General features: G+C 56.6%; 1 protein-coding gene across 2 annotated transcripts; it reads right to left on the bottom strand.

Moving 5' to 3' along the window:
• Window positions 1–253: 253 nt before the first annotated feature.
• On the bottom strand, window positions 254–24,697 carry MMP17 (matrix metallopeptidase 17). 2 transcript variants are annotated; one of them, XM_027567078.1, is made up of 10 exons: window positions 24,539–24,697; window positions 12,535–12,667; window positions 11,595–11,724; window positions 10,621–10,904; window positions 9,673–9,849; window positions 8,053–8,152; window positions 5,719–5,801; window positions 5,469–5,621; window positions 2,225–2,482; window positions 254–1,218 (listed from the first exon to the last, which is right to left on the bottom strand). In XM_027567078.1, exons 1-10 carry the CDS (start codon window positions 24,680–24,682, stop codon window positions 905–907), a joined length of 1,776 nt encoding a protein of 591 aa, XP_027422879.1. In that variant the 5' UTR covers window positions 24,683–24,697; the 3' UTR covers window positions 254–904. The 2 variants fall into 2 exon arrangements, with proteins under 2 accessions (XP_027422879.1, XP_027422880.1); XM_027567079.1 differs by lacking the exon at window positions 9,673–9,849.

Here is a 24,697-nt window from a genome sequence, read left to right as displayed (position 1 = left end):
GCATGTCCCTGAACCGGGCCTCAACTTTTCCATCTGTGAAATGGGTGTAACAACCTGGGATGGTCATGGAGGAGTCAAGGAGGTACTGGGCAGGAAGGTGTTGGTGACCACTACACAGGCATTTCTGGAGGCCCCTCCCACCCCACTCCAGTAGTGCTGGTGGTCTGCGGTCAGGGCTGCAAGAGTCCTTCCAAACCCAGAGGCTGCCCACTCTCCACCCACCTGGGCGCATCAGGGAGCCAAGTCTGAGCCATTACCAAGCAGGAAGAGGTCGTGTTTGTTTGAAATGCGTCACAAGACCACCACGGCCCCAGCTTGGGGACGCACCTGTGTGTGGCGAGGCTGCCTTCATCAAGGCAACCAGCAGGCCCACAGGGACCAGGAGAGGAAGCCCCAAGGGTGGGCGGAAGCACCAGGGGCGGCAGTGCGGTCCGGTGATGGGGAGGGGGTGCCGGTGGAACTCCTGGGCTGCCCTTTCCAGGGCCTGGAGAGCCGAGGGCCCCGAGGCCTGATGTAACACCCCCACCCCTGCCCATTCCTGTCAATCTCCGTGAGATATTAATCTTCTGTTAATTTCCGTGAGATGCCGTCACTCACAGGCTGAAAAGACAGCTCCGGCCCCTATCAGGGCCGTGGCGAAGTCTTCCCAGCTCACAGCCCATAGTCAAGGCCAGGCGGGCGCTACCCCCGCATCCACAGCCCGAGGAGCAGCGCCCTCTGCTGGTCTCTGCCAGAGCTAGGGAGGCTGCAGCCGGTGACCTCGGCCCGGGAATAGGGGGCGCCCGTCCCCACCCGCGAGGCGGGGTCCGCTCTGCTGCCACACTTGCCTAGCGTGCTGGAGGGGCGGGCACCAGTCCTTGCACTTCGTAGCTCCGGGCCCTGGCCAGAAGGCCAGCACCGAATGTCACAGCGTCAGGGCCTTTGCCGATGTCCACAGGAAGCTTAGCAGCACGGCCAGCAGTGGGCCCACGGCCCGCGGGGCAGGGGCGGCGAGGGAGGTGCAGGAGCAGACTTCGTAGGCGTCCTCCGAGCGACTATGGTCGCGCTGTCCTGGCCGCGCGTGGGCCCCGGCCTCTCCATCCATGCCCTCGGGGTCGGCGGGAAGGTCTCTGCAGACCAGCCAGTCCCGGGCGGTGGACTGCGGGTACCCCGGCGCCACCTCCAGCTCGCCGTCCAGCACCTTCCAGTACTCCTTGCCGCGGAAGAAGTAGGCGGCACCTAGGGGAGAAGAGAACGGGCACCTGAGCTCCAGCTGCTGCAGCACGCGGGATTCAGGCTAGACAGCCGGAGGACCGGGAGCGGAGAGCTGTGGGGCCAGTAGAGAAGATGCAAAATGTCTTAGGTGAGAGTCAAGAGTCTTTCTCTCAGCTAGCTCATCGGTGGGCATTCAGAACCTTAAGGGGTCTGGGAAAGCTCACGGAGCCGCCTGGAGGCAGGGGCATGAATGAAGTAACCCTTTTTTTTTTTTTTTTCCTTCTTCCCCTACTGGATATTTACTGAGAGCCTAGTATGTGCCAGACTCTTCTAGATGCTGGGGACATTGCTTTGAAAATAGAACACAAGCTGCCCTTGTAGGACTTATGCTGAAGCTGAAACTCCAATACTTTGGCCACCTGATGTGAAGATCTAATTCATTAGAAAAGACCCTGATTCTGGGAAAAGATTGAAGGCAGGAGGAAAAGGGTACGACAGAGGATTATATGGTTGGATGGCATCACCGGCTCAATGGACATGAGTCTGAGTAAACTCCGGGAGTTGGCGATGGGCAGGGAGGTCTGGCGTGCTGCAGTCCATGGGGTTGCAGAGTCTGACACGACTCAACGACTGAACTAACTGCCCTTGTAGGAAGGTGGTGTACTTCTCACTGCAGGCAGGGGGCGCTGCAAGGACGTTTGCGAGAAGGACTGAGGTGGGTGGGGGAGGAGCCGCGTGGGTATGAGGGGAAAAAGTGTTCCAGGAGGAAGCACCGCAGGTGCAAAGGCCTTGGGGTGTGTGCCTGCGTGCTTGCGTGTCTGTGTGGCAGCAAGAGGTGAGGATGCTACGGCTGGAAGAGTGACGGGGGCAAGGAAGGGATGAGGGGAGAGGTGAACAAGCGCCAGAGGAGTAGGCCAGGGGGGTCCTGGGGAGGTCTGTGGCCAAGGAGGCGGGGCAGGCGCACCCCTGCATCCCCACTCCCAAAGTGGGGAGGCTGAGGCTGCCAGGGATTCGCCCTTGCCCGGCTCACCGTCGGACCAGCGCATGGCGTCGTCGAGCGTGCTGGGGACGCCCCTCCACGGGGGGCTCTGGGCCGGGTGGCCGGGGTCCATGCGGCGTGTGTGCTCATCATAGCGCCAGTACAGCTGGTCCTTAAAGAAATAAGTCTTGTCATTGTGGGCCCAGGAGAAGGCGGCATCGACGCCGCCCGACGGGAGGCCGAAGTCCGAGACAGGCCGCGGGTATCCTTCCTCTACGTTATTGTCCTTAAACACCCAGTATCTGTCTCCTGAGGGGGTGAGAGAAAGAGCCGTGGGCCGGGGCTCGCCCAGCCCTCCAGGCGGGGGCCCCAGCCCTTGCTCCTCCCGCGGGCGGACACCCCAATGTGCACGCGCCCCTGAGATTCACCGAGCACCTGCTGTGAGCCGGGCTGGGGTCCCACACCTGCAGCAGCCAGAGGATGTGGGGTCTGATAAGGCAGCCACATCACAGATGGGGGTCCCCACCCCCACCCGGAGAAGCCATTTTGGTCTGCGGGGTCTCCTTCAGTTCTGCGGTGAGGTGGGTGAGTATGTTCATGGGCAGGAAGGGCACTGGGTCAAGGCCCAACTGGACCTGGTTGGGTGCAGCCTTGTCTGACTACACAGAAGCAGAGAAATCACCAAGAACTTCAAATCTGTTTGTACAACTTTCCAAAAATGGTGTGATTAAGATGCTTGTTGGGTATATCCTGGGCTTTGAGCTCTAGAAACATCCTTAGCTATTCTGCCACAGAAGGGTGGAAATGTGAGAAATACGTTTGAGTAGGTGTTGTCATGTCCCCCTACCCCCACTCAGGTTTAGCAAAAATTAGCCCAGTTATTTAGAAAACAGTTGGAAAAAAAAAAAAAAAGCAAAACATAAAAACATCCTTGGCCGGATAAAGGCCTGGAATAAACAGTTCTCTAAAGAAGATAATCAGATGGTCAGTAAGCAGCACAGGAGAAAATGTGCCTCTGACATCACTAATCACCAGGGACATGCACGTCAAAACATGAGATACCGCCTCGTACTCACTAGCGCGGCCATTATCAACCTCCCCCCTCCACACCTAGAAAATAACAAGAGTAGCTGAGGATGTGGGGAAACTGGGCACTGCTGGTGGGAATGTAAAATGGTGCAGCTGCTGTGGGAAAGCCTGGCAGTTCCTCAAAGAATTAAACATGGAATTAGTACCGGATCCAGTAACCCCACCCCTGGAAAGACACACAAAGGAGCTGAAAGCAGGTTCTCCAAGAGCTGTCTGTACACTCATGGTTGTTCACAATAGCTAAGAGGTGAGAACAACCCAGTGTCCATCAACAGGTGATAAACAAGACATGGTCCATCCATACAACGGAACATTCACTGTGTCGTGTACACGCTCGGTCCTGTCCGACTCTGTGACCCCACGGACTGGAGCCCAGCAGGCTCCTCTGTCCATGGGATTTCCCAGGCAAGAATACTGGAGTGGGTTGCCATTTCCTCCTTCAGGACAATGTAATTTTACTCAGCCTTAAAAAAAAAGAAGGGCGTTTCTGACACATGCTACAACATGGATGAACCTTGGAGAAATCACCAAGAACTTCAAATCTGTTCGTACAACTTTCCAAAAATGGTGTGATTTTTGGAAACCTTGGAGGACCTTATGCTCAGTGAAATGAGCTGATCACAGAAGGGCAAATCTCGTATGGTTCCACTGTGTGAGGTCCCTAGAGTGATCAAATCCATGGAGACAGAAAGTCAGGTGGTGGGTGCCAGGGGCTGGGAGAGGGAGATGGGGAGATAGTGTTTACGGGGGACAGAGTTTCAGCTAGCTTTGCAAGATGAAGAAGCTGTAGAGATGGATGGTGGTGACAGTTGGACATAGGGTGAATGTATTTAATGCTCCTGAACTGTACATTTAAAAGTGGTTAAGATAGTAAATTTTACATTATTTTTCTTTTTTAACCACAATTAAAAATAATTTCTAAAAAATCCTCTGTCAGAGACTGAAAACCACTGAAGGAAAGGATGGCCCAGCTGCAGAAAGGGCCCCATACAAACAATGAAAAGGGCTGTGAGTTTTTCCTCCAAGTGGGCGCCTGGCGTGGGTGACCTGGACAGGGCAGCCTGACCTGCTGCAGCTGACTCTGCCAGGCAAATGCACAGGCCCCAAGCGCCCACACTGTCTTACGTTTTAGGACAGAGCTATGGTTTCTCACGGGGACCTCCTGAGTTTTAAATGCTGAGAAATAATCCAAATTATTTAGAAGATGCCAGGCAGGTCCCACCACCATGACTGTAGCTTGCCTTAGGCATCCAGGTTGGGAGACAGTGATTCCACTGTTGGGGGTGGTGGTGGCGCCAGGGTGGGTGTGAAGCAGGTGAACTCGGGCCCCATTCAAGGGAGGCCAGGCTGAAGAGGCTTGATCAGGGCAGCAGGATGCCTTCACTCTGGGGAGCTACAGATCCCCAAAACACACCTGTATGTGCGCACAGCCATGCATATGAGATGGAGGAAGGCTCAGAGCCCTGAAGAGCCCACAGAATTGGCAGGGTTTGGTCTCCTGCTGCAGGCAGGCACCCTGCCTTCACCCCCCAAAGACAGCATGCTCCCCAGGAACAGAAACTGTGCCTCCCCAGCCCAGCCCAGGAGAGGGGGTGTTAGAGGGTGAAGTGATGCCCCTCCTCCAGTGGACCTGTCACCCTAAACTGAGACTAGGGAGCTGGGCCTGGGCAGGGAGGTCCTCAGTTTCCTCTCTGCACTTAGAAGAAATCCAGCCTGACACCCACGGCTCCTCGGGTGTCACCCTGACCTGCATCGCCTCCCCTGAATCTTCATCCTTCACTCTGCTCCAGGCTCACCACTCTCTTCTAAGGTCTTTGAATCACCAAGACTGTTTCTGCCTCAGGGCTTTTGCACTGGCAGTTCCTTCTGCCTGGAATGCTGTTCCCTCAGGTCTTCTGAAATTAACTTCCTTATTGCTTGTGGGCGCTTACTGTGTCCCCCCACTCCCCAGAATGAGGGCAGGGATATATCTTTGTTTCGCTCACTGCATGCCTGCAGTGCCTACCTCAGTGCAGGGCACACAGCAGGTGCTCAATAAATACAAATTGGCTGAGTGCACAAAATAATGAGCTGCTCTCTGCCCTGAGCTCTAGATTCACAGGACCAGTGCTCCTGGGCAGATGCAAGCTTGGGGGTCCTAGAGAGTGAGGGCTGCGGTCCCCCGGTCAGCGATGCCTGGCAGGCACCCGGGTAGGGGCCCGCCCACCTTTGAAGAAGACGATCTTGTGGTCACTGGTGCGCTCGTACACGGCGTCCACGCTGTCCAGGTGCAGCGGCAGGCCCCGCCAGAAACGGTGCACCTGTGCCGGCTGCAGCGACACCAGGTGGCGGTCCCGGGTCAGCCGCCAGAAGTACTTGCCTGGGGGACACAGGGGGTGGGGCTGCAGGTGGCCGGTCTGGGGCCCAGGGTGGACCCGGTCTTCCGTCCACCGGCCACTGGACCCCACGAGGGTTACCTTTGAAGAAGAAGGCCTCGCCGCGGATCTGGGCCACTGCGTCAAAGTGGGCACTGCATCTGTGGGGCATGTCCTTCCTGGGCCTGGGGGCAGAGAGAGAGGGCAGGGCAGGGCAGGGAGGCAGCCCCACTCTGAGCTGAGCCACCCTGGGGAGCTAGGCTGCACAAGGCCACCAGGATGAGCCTCTTCCAAGGACCCCCTCATCCCGCATCACCGCCTGCAGGCTCACCGACTGCAGTAGTTTAGTCAAGAGAGAAAAGTGGGTGTAAACAAGTCTTATTCTGGCCCTTCAGGTGGCGAAGATGGATCACTGGGTGAGCGAGCGTCAGGGAGCACAGCAGGCACCTTCAATGCTGCCAGAGAAGCATCGGGAAGCAGCCGGGCGCTTTCTATGGAAACGCTGAGCATACTTGCTGGGTCCTCCAATTCTGAGTCTGCAGCTCAGCCCACTGACAGCACTCACAGCAACATCATTTGTGAGGATAAAAGATCAGGAACTTAAAAAACAGGGCAGGGCAGGGGACTTCTCTGGCAGTCCAGTGGTTAGGAATCCGTGCTTCCTAACTGCAAGGGCTCCGGGTTCAATCTGTGGCTGGGGAACTAAGATCCCACACGCCGTGCAGTGTGGCCAAGAAAATAAAAAAATAAAAAATAAAACAGGCACATGCACACCATCATGTGGCTCAAGCTCAGAGAATCAGGTGTCTTCACAGACACAGAGGCCCTCCACGGGCCCTGGGGCCAGAGGCGTGGTGCAGACCAGCACTCGAGCGTCCCACTGGGTTCACATGTGTATGTCTACATGCTTAACTTTCTTAGACGCGTGTAGAATCTCTCTGGAAGGACACGCACATCCACAATTACGTGTCCTGGGGAGAGGGCTTGTCCATCAGCGGTGAGGACTAACTTTTCACCGCGGGTACTTTTTGTGCCTCTGGAGCCGTGTGCACTGACAAGTGCTACTTATTCAATAAGTAAGTGCAGTGAAGAACAATAACAACACAAGATAAAGCAACAGCTGTTGATCTCAGTGGAAATTCACCACGGACAGCTGAGTGAGAAAAGCGTAAAAACATCCCACTCTTAGAAAACCAAAACGAACCACGGAAGCCTAAATACATATTCTGTTTGTGTGTTTCGTGTGAGCGTGAAGTGGGCAGAGAGGCTGTGAGGGTGGAGGTGGGGGGTGGATGAGGATGGCCCCTCCAGATTCGGTGGCATTTGTTCCATCGGGGTGGGGTTGGGGTGGGGGTGAGCGTAGGTGGGCTCTGGCTGCTGCTTTTACTACTGAGCGAGACGAATCCGAGGCTGGGCCTTAAACGACAGGCAGCTGTCGCCTGGCCTCTGGCACTGCCAGCCCTCCAGACGCTCCCTTGGGACACCCACTGTAGGAGTCCAGCCTCCAGCACAGGCCACAGAGGAGTGCCCAGCTGAGTCAGCCCAGCCCAGGCACCAGACCACAGTCAAGATGCCCCCAGAGGATTCTAGTCCCCAGTAGATGCTCCCAACACTGTGGAGCTAACCAGCACCCTGTGCCCTGTCCAAATTCCTGACCCACAGAATCCATGAGCCTACCGACATGGTGGTGGTTTGATGCCACAAGGCAGGGCTGTTTGTTACACAGCCATAGATGACTGTGACAAAGGGGGAGAGGGAATCGTGGGTTTGAAAGTAATGCCTCTGCACAGTTCTGGGCTGGGCGGCTAGTTGTCCCTTCTGGTAGGGGAGGCACACTGACTGAAACCGCCCACCCGGGCCAGGCACCACAGTAACCATGTGTGTGAGTTAGTTTATGATAGGAGGTCCCGGTAAGGAACACGGAACTAATGAGCCACCACCAACTGGAAGAGTTTGGAAAAGGTCAGAAGGTGACACCACGTGTCCTACCGCCTCCCAAGACCCTTCTCACTGCGTCCATTACGGCTGAGCAGTGCACGCGCCACCAGCAAGGCCTCTGAGTCCGAATGATTGCCCAAAGACAACCTGGAAACTAACCCCGTGACCATAAAACCCGAGACTGGGAGCCACACGGCAGAGGAATTCTCCTGGGTTCCCTGGCCCTTCTGTTCTCTGCCCAGGCTCCCCTTCCCAATAAAGTCTCTTGCTTTGCAGCATGTGTGTCTCCTCAGACAGTTCATTTCCAGGTGTTAGACACGAGCCCACTTTTGGGCTCTGGAAGGGGTCCCCCTTCCTGTAACACTTCCAGTTCTGTCCATAAGAAAAGAAACCATTTCTCAGAGTTCAGCAGGCCCAGATGACCCTGGAGCTCAGGACTCTAAGCCACTGCTGGGAGTGGTGCTGGCTGCAGAGTGGAGACAGGGGCCCATGGCTTACGGGGTGCTGGATCGATTGTCAGGGGGCTCTGGCAGGAGGGGTGGCTCCTCAGACTCTGGGGTGTCCGGCTGAGCCGTGGGGGACACCGACTCCCGCACGCCTGTGGAAACAAGGAGGTTGCATTGAACCTGGCATGCCCGCCTCCCTGTAGACCCCACCACCGTTTCTGGAGCTGCCAGGATGGAATCGAGGCCACCGGGTGGGCAGGCATTGCGCCTGCACTGAGTCAGGAACCGGAGTGTGGTGGTGAGCAGGACAGGGGTGATGCCCACCCCCCCACCCAAGCCTGAGCATCAAGATGCATGAGCAGAAGGCATGGGTGCCTTGATGACTTAAAACAAGTGTTTCAGAAAACAAGTATTTAAACAAAATGCACATGAATGTGCATAGCAACATTATTCATCATGGCCAAAAGGTGGAAACAACCCCAATGTCCATCAGCGGAAGAATGGATAAATAAAATTATTCAGCCGTAAAAAGGAGGGAATTACTGATGCATGCTATGACGGGGATGACCCTTGAAAACACATGCTGAGTGAAAGCAGCCAGACACAAAAGGCCACTCATTGCAGGATTCCATTTATGTGAACTGTCCAGAGAGGCAAATCCATGGAGACAGAAAGGAGCTGAGTATTTGCCAGGGGCTGGGCAGAGACTGCTAATGGGGGAGGCGGGGGCAGGAGGGGGGTGGGAGGATGAAAAAGTTCTAGAGGTGGATAGAAATGATGCTTGAACAACACTGTTAATGTGCCAAATGTCACTGAATAGTTTGCTCTAGAGTGGTAAAAATGGTAAATTTTACTACAGTTAGGGAGGGAGGTTCAAGAGGGAGGGGACAGAGGTGCACCTATGGCTAATTCATGTTGACGTATGGCAGAAATGAAACCAGTTATCACAAAGCAATTATCCTGCAATTAAAAAATAAATAAATTCAAGGAAAAAAAGTCCACAGACGTCAAAGGCAGCAGTGAAGCAGGGCAGGGGCCTGGGTGGAGGGGAGGGGCTGCAACGGGGCATAAAGCGAGGCTGACCACCCCCACCCAGGTGAGAGGCTCCGCCCCAGGCTTTAAGGGAACTGCTCTGGCCGCTGTGGTGGGGTGAGGGGCCCAGTGTGAAGACGGGGAGGTGGGGGAGGGCCCATCACTGCCCCACCCAGGCTCCTGTCAGCTCCCAGGACGGGCTTCCTTCTGCCACATTTCCTGAGGTGACCCCTGGCTCTGGGCCAGTCCTGGCTCAGCTCTCCCATCTCTAAGTAGGGGTGCAGTATGGACTCCACAGCTTGTAAAGACTGGATGACTTAGTACATGTAAGTGCTTTGCGGGGGCCCTGGGTCACTGTCAATGTCAGCTGTCACAACCTGAAACCCCCTGGGGGTTGAACGTGGGATCTTGCCCAGGGGGGGTCTGAGACAAGCTCTGTGAAAAGCCCCTGGTGACAGAATCACCTGTTTATTCATTCCACACATACTGAGGGGCAGCCAGTATGTGCAGGTCCTGGATGCTGGGCACATAGCGAAGATAGAACCAGCCCTCCTCCATGGGGTTCCGGGCTCTGGGGGTCCCCAGCATTGCTGTCCCCATCCCCCGGTGACCCATGCTGGCTCTCGAGGGGAGGGCTCACCGTACAGCTGCCAGACGCGCACCCTGTCCTCATAGGGGAGCCCGTAGCGCAGCGGGTCACCCACTGGGCCCTGGTAGTACGGCTGCATGATGGAGCGCGTGGCTGCCACGTGGCTCAGCCCGATGGCGTGGCCAAACTCGTGGACAGCCACCGCAAACAGGTCCATGCCGTGGGCATCTGGGGACACAGGAGCCAGTGAGTCAGGGGAGGGGCTTCCAGCTCCTGCTGGGCCACCAGGACGGGACTTGTGGGGTGGGATGTGATGGGCCCGCCAGGATGGTTGTGGAGAAGGCCCCAGTCCTGGACAGAGGGGTTCTGTGGAGTCACTCAGGTTCTTAGGAGGCTCGATGGGATCTTCAGGGGCGTCTCAGGCCCTGACGTCTCTTGGTCTCTCCACCCCATGTGTGCCACTCATAGCTTCCATAGGATCCCTGCTGGTTCCTCCAGCTGGTATGGGCTCCTCAGCCTGACATAGAGACCACCCTCTCAAGGGTCCCTACCTCCCCTGTCTGTAGTCATGCCCTGTGCCACTTGGCTCTGATCCTCCTCCCACCTTGAACCTGGGGGCCTGCAACTTCTTTGGCCAGTGGGACTTAGCAGAAGTGGTGATGTGCCCAGGCCTGCCAAGGCCTTGCAAGTTCCCACTCCATCTTGGAAGTGGAGACCAGGATGAGGACAAGCTGGGCTCACAGAGTCACATCCCAGCCAGGGTTGGCCAGGCAGGCTGCCCATGCCAGAGACGGCTGGTGAGATCAGCCTGGACGAGGACCACAGCACTGTCCTCCTGAGTTGGACAGGTGCCCACAGCTTTAGGCTGGGGGTGGGGCCTGGCTCGGGGGAGGCCATGAGGTTTCCAGTGCTGGGGCACTGGTGTGACTCCCTACACCATCATGGGTCAATTGGGGGTCGGGGGGTGATGCAGGGTCTCTGGGTCTGCCCTGGACACACCTGAGGAGCGGAATGTCCAAGCCTCATCGTCGTCGAAGTGGGTGTCCCCTGCGGTGTGGTGGTCGCCCGGGAAGAAGGCGTGGGCCACCGTGCCGCCCGGGCCGTCGAAGGGGTAGCGGTCGTTGTGGTCGGCCGTGGAGAAGTCGATCTGGATGTCAGCGGCGCTGCCGGCCACCTCGTGGAAGTTCAGGGGCGTGATGTCACTCCAGACTTTGAGTGCGTAGTGCATGAGCGCCCGCACTGTGTCGCGGCCCAGGGGCGAATCCCGCGGGAACGTGCGGACCCTGGGGTGGGCGGGGTCAGAGCCCGGGGTCAGGCCGCAGGGACAGGCCCAGCGCCCCCGCCCAGGCTGCAGTGCACTCCTGGGAACATTCTGCCTCGAGTGGGGCACCGGGGACCTGATTTGGAAATGGGATTTGCAGATGTCATCGGGGCAAGGATGGAGATGAGGTCATCCAGGATTAGGGCAGCCCGGTGGCTCAGACGGTAAAGAATCTGCCTGCAATATGGGAGACCTGGGTTCAATCCCTGGATTAGGAAGAACTCCTGGAGAAGGGCATGGCAACCCACTCCAGTATTCTTGCCTGGAGAATCCCATGGACAGAGGAGCATGGTGAGCTACAGTCCGTGGGGTTGCAAAGAGTCGGACACGACTGAGTGACTAACACCTTCACTTTCTGTATCCAGTGAGTGTCCTTATAAGGGACAAAAGGGGACACAGACATCAAAGGAGGCCGTGTGGAGACAGAAGCAGGGATTGGAGCCATGGACCCAGAGCTGCCTGCAGCATCTGGATAGAGGCCAGGCCGGACTCTCCCTCATAGCCCCTCCAAGGGACCACCCTGCCACCCCTGGATCTCGGGCTTCTGATCTCCAGAAGCAAGAGGACAAAATCCTGTCTCTTCAGCCTTGGTTTGCAAGTGTTCATTTTGGCTGCCCTCATGACACCCAGACCCCAGGAAAGCCCTGCCCACCTCCATGACAGGTTCCTCTTGTTCCACTTGGTCAGGGCTGGAGCCTGGCGTCTCCTTCGAGCCAGGGCCACGGCCGGGAGGTCAGGGAGGGAACATCGAGGGGTTTTCATCAGCGCCAGGGTGGCCTCATCTGCGGGGTGGGCGGGCAGGCAGAGGTCAGGAGTCTGGCCCCATGCACACTCACCCCCAACCGGGCATTCCCAGCAGCTCCCTGAGAACGGGCTCCAAGCCCCAGTCTGGTCCCCTTAGCTCCCTGCCCAAGGTCTGGGGGGACGAGGCCTGGGTCTCCAGCTGCATCAGGCCCCACTGCCAGGAGTGTGTCCACAGACAGGGTGGGGGCTGCCCAAGCATTTACTAATGTATGGCAGGGGCCCCAAGCAATCAGAGGGGGCACAACCCCAACTGGGACCATTGCCAATGCTTCCTGCCTCTCACAGGACACACAGCCCAATGGCTCTGTGTGTGACACATGTGCCTGGGGATAGACATGTTTCGATCAGCCAGCCCTACTGAGAGTCTTTACAAAATTGGAATTTGTTGTCAAAATGTAAAAAGTGGAGCATTGCATACACATCCCAGATTTATGGTTTCCCTTGGAAAGTGGGGAGTTTTGACAGCACAGGGCTGCCCCCCATCCCTGATGGGGCAAGGCTTAATTGGGCCTGGGTGGCCAGAACTGACTCCCACACCTGGTCTGCCTGGCCCATGGCATGGAGTTTGAGATCCGCTGTAAGTGTGGAAATGGGGTCTGAGCGCAGCTGGCACACTCACCCACTGCCATGCACACACTGGGGATGATGATGGGGAGGGGAGGGGGATGATGGAGGACCCCCAGGCAGCAAGAATCCTCCCCCCTGTCCCAGGACAGCAAGGTAGGCTGCAGGGGTACTTGGGAGAAGCCAGGTTGGCACCCATCTCCCACTGAACCCCGAGGACTGACCTAGGACGCCAGTAGCCTCCAGGCCTCCGAACTGCTGCATGGCCACGATGGCCTTGGACAGCTCCTCTGGTGTCTGCAGCTGTCCCGTTTCGGGGTCTGCTGGGGGCAGGTAGCCAAACCTGCTCAGCCACTCCTGCGGGCAGAGAGCAGAGTGAGGGGTGGGAGATGGGGATTCAGCCACCTGAAGAGCCATGGCCCGGGGCCCCATTGCTGTAAGGGGCAGGCCTTTCCCAGCTCAGCTCAACACTCTAGCCCCTGCCCACTAGCCCACAGGGTGTCTCTTGCTCTTTCCTTAAATTTCTTTACAGAAGGCTGCAGAAGTGTCTTGATAAACTTGATGCCCCTTAGATGGGATGGGCTTCAGCAGTGCCCAACCTATACAACTGTTCATGGCAGCCTGCCCCACCTCCCTCCTCCTGAGACAGCAAAATGCCCAAGGGACACTTACAAAATTGAAATTTTTAAAAGGTTATTTAACATCATGAGTGCCAAATTCAGGCCTTGAGCTGGCAGTGAGGCAGCAGTTCAGGACCTAAGCTCTGAAACCCACACTGAGAAGGGCAATGGGCTCAGAAACTGGTTTTAAGAATCTGGTCATGTGCTGTGGATGCACAGAAGTTAAGGGCCAGGCTGCCTGGGTTCAAATCCTACCTAGCCCCCTCCTCACTGTGCAACTGAGGCAAGTCAGTGCTCTCTCTAGGCCGTTTCCTCACCTGTGGAAGTGAGGATGAGTTAGAACGTGGAAACCCTTAGGTCAGCACCTGACACAGGCACCCTCCATGTAAAGGACGTGTGGTGCTGGTTGTCAGGGGACACTCTGCAAAGTGCCCCGGGGGGAACCCCTGAGCCAAGCAGGAAGCAGGAAGCAGGAACAGGGGCAACCCTTTATGCCACGGACACACATAGAACCCCCTTCCCTGGCCCAGTCACCTTTACCATCTGGGGGGACAGGGAGGCACTGATGCCATCCATGGGGACCCCCTGGGGGGCTGCTGTTTCTTCAAAGGCAAATGGTGCAGGCGCCCACTTCCTAAGCTGGGTGACAACCCCTTGAAAAGCACCCAGCCACGTGGACGCAGTGCCAGGGGGCAGGCTCACCAGCCAGTCTGGGGAAGACCCATGTGTGGCTGGAAGGCAGGGTTCTGGCGATTCTCTGAGCTCCATTCCCTTCCAGACCAGGCTTCAAGAGAGGTACTGACTCTCAGGTCTCCTTTTTCTTTTTCTGCTCTATTCATTTACACCACCTACAGGGCCTCCAGGAAGCTGGTGAGTATATAGCTCCTGCCTATCGACTCCTTGCCTCGGGGATTTATGCCCCCCCCCCACCTCCAGGGGCCTGGCAGGTGCTTAGTGGGAGGGGGTCCATACTCTGGGAATGCCTAGGAGCCTCAACTGACCAGGAGTGCCCTCAATTATTTGCATATAATTTGCATACACCTGCAGAGAACCAGCCGGATTCCCCCGTCACTCCCCACCCCTGCTTTCTAGGAAACACTGAGTCCTTGCTGGGGTTCTCTCTGTTCCTTGACTTCCTCCCTAACTTCTGGGGGCCTCCAAGAATGTGCCCAGCTGGGGGACACAGGAGGCCCCTCTCAGGTCTGGGAGCCCCTATTAGGTTGTCGAGCAGAACAGTGAACAGCAACCACAGGCTGCTCCCAGTGGACACACCTGAGTGACATCCTGTGCTCAGACGAGTAGGCGGAAAGGCTCTATCTCCACTCTGGGCTCTGCCCTCTGTGGTGCTGGTGCCTCCGCACCCCCGAGGACCCGTCTTTTGGGAGGACCTCCCTTCATATCACTTCAAACACATTAAAATGCAACCCAGGGGCTTTCCTGCCAACGCAGCAGACTCGGGTTTTATCCCTGATCTGGGAGGATCCCACATGCTGTGGAGCAATGAAGCCTGTGTGCCACAACTACTGAGCCCACATGGCACAAGCACCGAGGCCCATGCACCCCAGAGCCCCAGCTCTGCAGCAAGAGATGGCACCGCGATGAGAAGCCCATGCACGGCAACTAGAGAGAAGCCCCTGCTCAACACTCCTAGAGGAAAGCTCGCACAGCAACGAAGACCCAGCACAGCCAAAAATAAATAAATAAATAATAAAATTATTTAAAAAATGTATCCCATCATTTATCAACAAGATTTACTGAGCAAGTCTCATGGCTAATCACTGGGCCCTGGAAATGCCCAAGAGAGCATTTCATGTTTCAGATGTGTATTTTTATTCACATACCTATACAACAGAAAATAACACAACACTGTAAATCAACTATAGGCATGTGTGCATGCTAAGTTGCTTCAGTTATGTCCAACTCTGTGCGACCCTATGGACTGTAGCCTCGCCAGGCTCCTCCATCTATGGGATTCTCTAGGCAAGAATACTGGAGTGGGTTGCCATGCCCTCCTCGAGGAGATCTTCCCAACCCAGGGATCGAACCTGCCTCTCTTACATCTCCTATATTGGCAGCCAGGTTCTTTACCACTAGTACCATCTGGGAAGCCCAAATCAACTCTACTCCAATAAAAATAATAAAAAAAGACAGATGTGTATTTGTGGCTACACATTTTTGGGGACAATTTTTTTAAAGATATTTAAAAATCTTGATTCTGCCATTTTCCTTCTCAAAGTCAGAAAACACACACACATTTTGCAGCTCTTTGTTAACACTGCAGGCCTGAGCTAAAGAGCTGGGGGCCGTTCAGCACCGCGAGGCTGCCTCCTCCAGGAAGTCCTCCCGAGTTTCCTTAGATAGTACATGATGCTAGGTGAGGATGCTGGCCCCATTTCCCCTACCAGGTAATGATTTATTCAGGTGAGAGCCTTTTCCCACCCAGGCCAGTTGCTTTGGGCAGGCTGGGGCTGAGACACCCTGGGAGGACCACCCACCTCCCAACTGTTACACTATAGGTTGGGATAACAGCTGGGTGTCTGATCCAAGCAGCCCCCTGCTCCCAGCCCTCCCAGGGCTCCATGAGGGTTACAAAGGAGTGGCTTCCTCTGGTCTTGCGAGCCTTGCTGGGAGGCCATGCACATTTTTGGACTTTAGGCCTCAAGAGTACTTCAGGTGGTTTGGGAATATTTGAGAACGTTGCAAAGCAGGAGGTTTTAGCTGGGGGTCTGAGTGCCGGGCTCTGTGCCCACTTGCAGACCAAGGGCAGGACCGGGGCACGTGCTGCCCTTGGACAGGCACTGCTCTGGCCATGATCAGCAGCTGCTGGTACCTGCCCAGACTCCGGAGCACTGCCATTTGTGGCCCCTGCTGGCTGCAAGAGCATGAGAGCATGCTGATGGGATCTGGGGGGCTGGTGGGAGGGAGCGGTCCCCACCCTTCCCCTCCCCCTGCCCACAGGCTTGGGCTCAGCTGGCCCACCTGCCCCCAGTGCGGCCACTCCCCCATCACAAAGGCTGTCCCCTCTCTTCACACCCTCACCTCACCTCACCTCACCTCACCTCACCTCCTCCCCTTGGCCCGCACAGAGCTGGTGGGCTTCTGCATTAATTCCTGGACTAGCTGGAATAGGCGGAGAAGGCAATGGCACCCCACTCCAGTACTCTTGCCTGGAAAATCCCATGGGCAGAGGAGCCTGTAGGCTGGAGTCCATGGGGTCTCGAAGAGTCAGACACGACTGAGCGACTTCACTTTCACTTTTCAGTTTCATGCATTGGAGAAGGAAATGGCAACCCACTCCAGTATTCTTGCCTGGAGAATCCCAGGGACGGGGGAGCCTGGTGGGCTGCCATCTATGGGGTCGCACAGAGTCGGACATGACTGAAGTGACTTAGCAGCAGCAGCAGCTGGAATGGGGGCTGGGAACAACTCTCAGCTCAAGGGGGTTGGCGGGTGGTGGGGGCCATTGGAGGGGGTGGGGGGCATTGGGGGTGAAATCCTCAGGAGATGTGTGACAACAAGGCAAACCTCTGGTGGGTTTAGGGGGAGGCTGCTGGTCCTGAAGAGCCCATGGGGACCCCAGCTCAGCCCTGAGCCATCCTGTTCTCCCCTGTTCAGTGGAGACACGTGTCCACACAAGAAGCCCCCATCGCTGCTGGAAAGGAACAGCTCTGGAGCCCAGGGAGGGAGGGGATGTCTAAAAACTCCTTTCTCTGTCTCTCTCCCTCTCAACTTGCCAGCTCATCCCAATCTTCAGGGGAGACAAAAATTCCCAAATGGCTGGGGTTTAATTTTTTTTTCCTGGTAGTTAGTACAGGCTGGAACATCAGAGGGGAAACAGGCTGAGAACTTAACCTCAGAGCTGAGGTCCCTGCACAGGGCAAAGGCTGCCAAACGCCCTGCCTAGGCCTCCCCTGGAGCCACTGCAGCCCCTCTTCCTGCCCCTTCCACGGTAGTGCCCGTGGAACATCAGCCCCTGGGGTGGGGGCCCAGACCTCCTGTCCACCCAGCTGTCTCCAGTCCCGCCCCTTGCCCCCTAATACCTACAGAGCCTATGGGTCGCCTGGGCCAGCCCCTTCCTGTGCTCACCCACTGGTCCTCCCTCTGTCACCATGGCGACCGTGTCTCCAGGGCAACCAGGCTATGTGGGCAGAGGGTGAACTTTCCAGAAGGCCAAGAGGAGGGGGGAGGGGTGGGAGGGGGATCCCCAAACTTGCAGGGGCCGCTTCATCGTGGGTAATCCTAACAGCCAAGGACGTGCTCTCTTCCTCCTCCCTGCCAGGGCCCCTGTGAGCTGAGCCATTACTGCAGATGGGGAAACTGAGGCCCAGAGATGTCAGTGCTCTACTCAAGGCACTGGCAGGGGTGGGGTGTTGGCCCCTCCTACAAACCAGACGAAGTCACCTACCATGCTTCCCATGGCTTTCCCAACCCCCTAGCCCCCGCCTGCTTGGTTTTATTTTTCTCTGTATTGTTTATCACTAACGATGTTTTAACACACACACCACAAAACTCCCTCCTGACCTCATCAGAGTCACAGGCAAGTGGGCCATCGCCCCCACAAAGAGGCCTCGTGTTTATGTCCTGACAGTCCCTCCGCCCAGTGGGTCAGCCTTCAACCCATGGCCCTAGCGCCAGCTCCCAGGGAACTGGGTAAACCAACCTGCCATGGATGGCTGGAATGGAGGGTGAGGGAAGGCCTTGCTGTAATGTGTGTGGACGGTGCCAGTAAACAAGAGGCGCTTACTGTGTGCAGTGCCTCCTTAGGTCCTCCCCCAGCCCTGGCCTGGCCACTGTTGCCCCATTTTCAGGTGGGGAAATGGAGGTGCAGAAGGGTTTGCCCTGTGTGACAGCAGTGGGACCAGGATGGGAGTGAAGCGAGCTGACCCCAGGACACCCGTCCGATGGGCTGTGAGGGGCCTGGGGCCAGTGGGGACCATGGGGCCAGACGGCTGAACTGTCCGGCACCCACTTCATGCTCTGTCACTGACTGGAGTCCGCCAGCCTCATGGGGGTATGCAGAGTGGGTGTCATTGGTCTCAGGGCACCGACGAGGAAACAGAGGCCAGGGCAGTGCAGACACCGCCACAGCATCAGGGACAATGGAGGTGGGCGGGCAGCGGCTTTAGAGCACCCACCCCCAGACCCAAATAATAACAGACCCTCAGCACCCACTGAGTGCTTCCACCTCTGACCTTCACCCACTCATCTGCCACCCACACACCACCCACCTAGGTGCAGCTGCGGAAATGGCCCTCGGTCACATGGTGTGGCTCTGGCTTGAGTCTGTGTGTGACCCCCTTGGATGTCCAGCCGATAAAGACCCAGAGAGAAAGGACCTGGGGGCCCCCCAGCAGGGTGAGAATTCCTCCGGGGGCTGCTTATGGTTGGGATGATCCCTCATCCCAGCATCTTCCCCATGGGGATGCTCCCAGGCCCCCGTTGGACAGTCCATCCATCCATTGGACACCCTCATTGAGGGCTCCCTGTGCCAGATGTTGGGGGGATGGTGAAGACCTGGGGAGATCCCACCCTGCCGTCCACCCAGGAGGGACAGTCTCATAGGAAAGACCAACACTAAACATGTGAAAAATAGGTGTCACGGTGATAACTATGATAAGTGATCCTAATGAGCAATGATTATTGAGTTATGTTCACAGCAGCTGTAGGGGGAAACTGTGAGGACATGGGTGTGCGGTCCGTGGGGGTCAATTCACGTTTAGCACACAGCAGGTGCTCAATAAATAAAGAACTGCTGCAATGATCTTATCAGATCAGATCAGTCTCTCAGTTGTGTCCAACTCTTTGCGACCCCATGAATTGCAGCACGCCAGGCCTCCCTGTCCATCACCAACTCCCGGAGTTCACTGAGACTCACGTCCATTGAGTCAGTGATGCCATCTAGCCATCTCATCCTCTGTCGTCCCCTTCTCCTCCCGCCCCCAATCCCTCCCAGCATCAGAGTCTTTTCCAATGAGTCAACTCTTCACATGAGGTGGACAAAGTACTGAAGTTTCAGCTTCAGCATCATTCTTTCCAAAGAAATCCCAGGGCTGATCTCCTTCAGAATGGACTGGTTGGATCTCCTTGCAGTCCAAGGGACTCTCAAGAGTCTTCTCCAACACCACAGTTCAAAAGCACCAATTCTTCGGCGCTCAGCTTTCTTCACAGTCCAACTCTCCCATCCATACATGACCACTGGAAAAACCATAGCCTTGACTAGATGGACCTTTGTGGGCAAAGTAATGTCTCTGCTTTTGAATATGCTATCTAGGTTGGTCATAACTTTCCTTCCAAGGAGTAAGCGTCTTTTAATTTCATGGCTGCAGTCACCATCTGTAGTGATTTTGGAGCCCAGAAAAATAAAGTCTGACACTGTTTCCACTGTTTCCCCATCTATTTCCCATGAAGTGGTGGGACCGGATGCCATGATCTTCGTTTTCTGAATGTTGAGCTTTAAGCCAACTTTTTCACTCTCCACTTTCACTTTCATCAAGAGGCTTTTGAGTTCCTCTTCACTTTCTGCCATAAGGGTGGTGTCATCTGCATATCTGAGGTTATTGATATTTCTCCCAGCAATCTTGATTCCAGCTTGTGCTTCTTCCAGCCCAGCGTTTCTCATGATGTACTCTGCATATAAGTTAAATAAACAGGGTGACAATATACAGCTTTGACGAACGAACTCCTTTTCCTATTTGGAACCAGTCTGTTGTTCTATGTCCAGTTCTAACTGTTGCTTTCTGACCTATATACAAATTTCTCAAGAGGCAGATCAGGTGGTCTGGTATTCCCATCTCTTTCAGAATTTTCCACAGTTTCTTGTGATCCACACAGTCAAAGGCTTTGGCATAGTCAATAAAGCAGAAATAGATGTTTTTCTGGAACTCTCTTGCTTTTTCTATGATCCAGCGGATGTTGGCAATTTGATCTCTGGTTCCTCTGCCTTTTCTAAAACCAGCTTGAACATCAGGAAGTTCACGGTTCACATATTGCTGAAGCCTGGCTTGGAGAATTTTGAGCATTACTTTACTAGTGTGTGAGATGAGTGCAATTGTGTGGTAGTTTGAGCATTCTTTGGCATTGCCTTTCTTTGGGATTGGAATAGGGGCTATTATTATGCCCATTTTACAGATGAGGAAACTGAGGGGCAGAGAGGTCAGGACACTTGCTCACAGTCACACAGCACAGGACAGAGCTGGGAAGGGAACCCAGGCTCCTGGGCTTCAGGGCCTATTTCCAGACACCCTGTGCTAATAGAAGTAAGACAGCGTGGAGGGGCTCCTTAAACGGGTGATTGGTGGGGTGGCGTTGGGCAGAGCCCTGAAAGGTGAGGAGCTGGCTAGGTGATGAGCCAAGATAAAAATTCACGGCAGTGGGAACAGCCAGTGCAAAGGCCCCGTGGTTGGAACCAGTGTGGGAAGTTCAGGAAACAGAAAGGAGCTGGTGGGACTGGGGTACAGAGAGAAGAGAGGGTGGAGAAGTGGACGAGTAGGCCAGGTAAGGAGGGGAAGTGGGGTTGGCATCCTGCCCAGACCACAGTCCTTCCCTCATGAAAGCAGTATGGTGTCTGGAAGGGACCCAGAGGGCTGTGAGCTAGTGTGTGACAGATGTGTCTGTCACCCTTCACGTGCACAGCACAGACTCTGCACCTGGAGTGTGTCACTGGAAGCTCTGAGCCACCGTTAACCAAGAGGCAAAAACCACGTGGTGCACTCAGAGCACCCTCGGAAACCCTCAGGAAGGCACTGCGTTGGCGAGCACCCCAGTGAGCCCCTAACTGCTCCCCAGCCTTCCCCCCATTTCCACACTCCCCTTCAGTGTGTGAAGGCAGTTTACTTCCCACAAGATGCTGTTGTGAGCGATTCAGGGGCATCAGTCAGGTAATACCCCAACTGTTCTGTTCTCATGGCCCCATTTTACAGATAAGGAGACTGAGGCCCAGCACAGATTTCCCCCCAGACTGGTAGGCAGCAGCCTGAGACCCTCGCCCAGAGGCTAGTTCCAGAGCTCTTGAAAGAGCAATGACATTTCCTCAGTGGCCAGGCTGGTCACCGGCCTGTTTAGTCAGAGTCCACACTCCCAGGGCTCAGACCACAGGCGTCCAGCGTGGTTGTGCCCACACCACATGGGCCCCTATGAAAGTGCCACAAAGACTTCTCAGTCATTCAGATGCCCAGGGCAATGAGTGTCCGGGAAATGAACTCACTTGTTGACAACATGCCTGCAGGGTGGGAATGGTGAGGGGGGGTCGGGGAGGGGACCAGCTGGGTCCTAAGACCTTCACATTTAAATTCAAGCTCTGGAGGGGTGGGCGGGAGACCTGGGAGCTGAGGCTCTCTCCCTGCAGCTCAGGGAGACTGCCCTTGTCCCCTTGGGTTGGGTTCCCTGACTGCACCGAGAGAAATATTCCTGGCTCCAAACCAGGTCTGAGGCAGATTCTGAGCAAGTGCCCACAGGCTTGCCTGGGTGCTGGTACTGAGAAGCAGGGACCCAGAGGCCACTGGCTGAGGCCAGGGTGATGGCGTCACCCCCTCCGCACCCCTGCAGGGGACAGGTGCTCACAGGTGTTCCAGCCCCTGCCCAGCCCCTGGGCCACTGGGGGAGGGCCCTGCTGATTCTTGGCCACCCTTACATGTTCTCAGACACAAACCATAGTCAGAACCAAAAGAACTGCTGACATGTGTGGTGTGAAGCACGAGAGCTCATAGACTTTGTTGCTGAGATAGAAACCCGAGAACAAACTTTAGAGGTGTGTGCTCAGTTGCTAAGTCATGTCTCACTCTGCAACCCCATGGACTGTAGCCTGCCAGGCTCCTCCTCTGTCCATGAGATTTTCCACGCAAGGATACTGGAGTGGGTTGTCATTTCCTTCTTCAGGGGATCTTCCCAACCCAGGAATCAAAACCGCGTCTCCTGCATTGGCAGTCAGATTCTTTACCACTGAGCCACCAGGGAAGCCCAAACTTTAGAGGACTGGTCGGCAAATCTGTCAACTCGTGACATGTTCCGTGCATGCTTGTCATCAGGCTCCCGCAGGGCTGAGCCCCTCACATACTCACGCTGCAGTAACTGAGCGTTCTGGCCGCTCCTGACTATGGTGAAATATTAGGAACAGCCGGCACGTCCGGGCCGGGGTCTGGCTAACAGATGTCAGTCACATCCATGTAGTGAAATGCGATGGGTGGACAGAAAGAACCAGGCAGATAAATGTGTTCCAATACCGACAGTTACCCAAGACAGACTGGGAAGTGAAAACAGCAGGGCACACAGCAGTGGACAGCAGGTTGTCATCCATAGAAATAAGGGGCTGAGGCCCCATGCCCTTCTATGCGCCCAGACAACCTCTGGAAGAATGCTTAGGGAATGAGGGAGACGATCGCCCCTGTGGACCCTTCTATATGGCCTGAATATTTTGCCGTGGATATTACTTACTCAGAAATAAAATAATGAAAACGGGCCCAGAAGGACTTGCGGCTCAGCCGACAACCCCAGGAGGGCTTGGGGCTCTTTTGTCCTGCTCCACCGCGGCCTGAAAGCCTGCTGTTGGGCCCGCGCAGCGGGCCTCAATCCGGTGCTTTGTTTTCCTCTGATGCTCCGGCGGTGGCTGGGCCAGGGAGCCCCTCCCGGGGGCAGCCAGCGCTTGAGAGACCCGCTGGGCACGGCTCTGTCTGGCAGAAGCTGGGTCACACTTACAAAGGGGCCCTTCTCCTCACTGGCAGCCCTAGACCTGAATATCCAGAGTCAGTGGGCCCCCGGGGGCGGTCTGTAGAGGGTGGGTAGAAAGGAGTTCCCCCCTCCTCCTTGCAAATCCCTGCTGGTCTTCCTGCACCTCTGGGTCTGATGCACTGAGGTGTCATTCCCCAGAAGACCACCAGAGACCGCCCTCTGCTCGCAAATTGGGGGCAGGATGCAGGAAGGTTTCTCCCACACCAGCCTGGAAGAGACCTGGCCTTCCCCTGGTGGGGGTCTCTCCCGGTAGGGGCAGCAACCTCTGCTCTTTATCAGATGGGTCGGATGCCAAGGCCCTGCAGTCTCTGGGGCTCCAGACTGAGGGGCCACATCCCCTGCCTAGTGCCTCCCACAGGGTGTGGGGCCGGGGGACCTCCTGGTGCCGGGGAAGCCAGAGGAGCAGACAGAGGAGGAGGCATGGAGGTGCAAACCGGAAGGAATGTACCTGACCCGCTCCCTCTGGGTGGGCATCGAGAAACTTCACAACAGCACTGGGTCTGATAAATGAACTCGACTGGGCCAGGAGCTCCATGTCCTGATAGTGGGGGCCTGATCCCCAGTAACCCTCAAAGCTGGAAGGTGAGAGCCTGGTTCTACTGCCACCCAGCCCAGACCTAGAGGTTTGATGCCCTCAGAGCCTGCACCCCAAGAGGGGATTCAGGACACCCCAAGCCCCAGAGCAAAGGGGTAAAGGCACCTGAATTTCAGAGCAGTTTGGCTGGGAGTAAGAGGCTCTGGGGTCACGGACTGTGGCTGTGCCCTCCCAGATGGCTGCAGGGGGGCTGGGGCAGCTGGGTGGGAGTGGCCAGAGACTGTTCCTCACCCAGAACCTGTGGCCAAGTCCTGCCAACCAGGGCTGTGGATGCCCCCCAAATGCTTGCACTGGCCTGAAATCCACCTAGAGCTCGAGAATGCTAATAGCCTGGGAGAGGAGCCCTGCCAGCACCCTTCTAAGAGACTGCCGAGGGCCAGGTGCAGAGGCAGGGAGCCCAAGTGAGGGCAACTGCAGGGCGGAAGCCTCAGAAGGAATCTGCTTAATCCATCGGCCCCCATGTGCCCACGCCCGGCCTCCCCGGGCTTGGGGGTGGAGACCCATAAAGTGTGATCTAAATCTTCCAAGTCCCAAGGAGGAGGCTCCAAGCCTGGCGGACTGAACGGGGGAGGGGATGTGGGACGAGGCCACTGCGCAGCCCCTCGGTATGGTTTCCAATCCAGTGGGACACAGCTGATACTGGGTGGGGGGAAGCGCAGGATAAGGTGGTGGGGCTACATCCGAGCCTGCGAATTGGAGGGGGGCACCTCATCAGGTCCAGGACGGTGACAAGGGTGGCAAGGCAAGGCTGGCCGTCCTGGGGGTAGAAGGGAACAGGAAATAGGGCTAAGATCCATGCCTAGTGGAGGGTTGGGGGGTCGGTTCCCTTGTTCCTCAACATCCTCAACGGAGCAAACTCGAAACCACCAGCTTTGCGGGGCGCCCACACTCCGCAGCTCCGTCCTTTTCTCCGTTGTGGGTGCGCACCTCCCACCCCCGCCACTCCCACTGGGAACGCACGCGGGACGCCCAGCTCTGGGCGGCTGCGACTGCTGTCCCATCCGCCTCAGGGGCCTCTTTGGGGCTGCACGTAGTCGGGAACAGGGCTCCGGCCAGGTAAGCCGCCAACCTCCGCGGGTTCCTGCGACTGCGGCGGGCTCCCAGCGCACGCAGCCTAGGAGGGATCCAGCGCGCCTCTCCCAGATCCGCGTTAGACACTCAGCCTACGACCCAGCCTCAGCTTTCCCGCCCAGGAAATGGGTCCAGGGCGTCCGGGTTCCCGTAGGCGCCAAGGCGCCCTGATGGGGTCTCCCCGGGCCGCGGGAGCCCGCCTCCCGGCCGCACACTCACCACTCCCAGGCTGAGGTCCTCCGTGTGGGGCGCGGGCGCGGCGCAGCCCCCACAGGCGGCCAGCGCGAGCAGCAGCAGCGGCAGCGGCGGGACCCCGGCCCGGGGAAACGGCGGGCCGGGTCCCCGGGCGGCGCGGCGCCGCATCGCGCTCAAAGGGCG

The sequence above is a fragment of the Bos indicus x Bos taurus genome, chromosome 17, assembly GCF_003369695.1.
Source record: "Bos indicus x Bos taurus breed Angus x Brahman F1 hybrid chromosome 17, Bos_hybrid_MaternalHap_v2.0, whole genome shotgun sequence".
Lineage (NCBI taxonomy): Eukaryota > Metazoa > Chordata > Mammalia > Artiodactyla > Bovidae > Bos > Bos indicus x Bos taurus.
This window is presented reverse-complemented; position numbering and strand designations above follow the sequence as displayed.

Excerpts from the sequence above, each read along its gene's own strand:
- MMP17 (XM_027567078.1), bottom strand. The coding sequence starts at position 24,682 with ATGCGGCGCCGCGCCGCCCGGGGACCCGGCCCGCCGTTTCCCCGGGCC. Across the intron at positions 11,725-12,534 it reads GGAGGCTACTGGCGTCCTAG|ATGAGGCCACCCTGGCGCTG; the intron begins GTCAGTCCTCGG and ends CCCACCCCGCAG. Across the intron at positions 5,802-8,052 it reads GACAATCGATCCAGCACCCC|GCCCAGGAAGGACATGCCCC; the intron begins GTAAGCCATGGG and ends CTCTGCCCCCAG.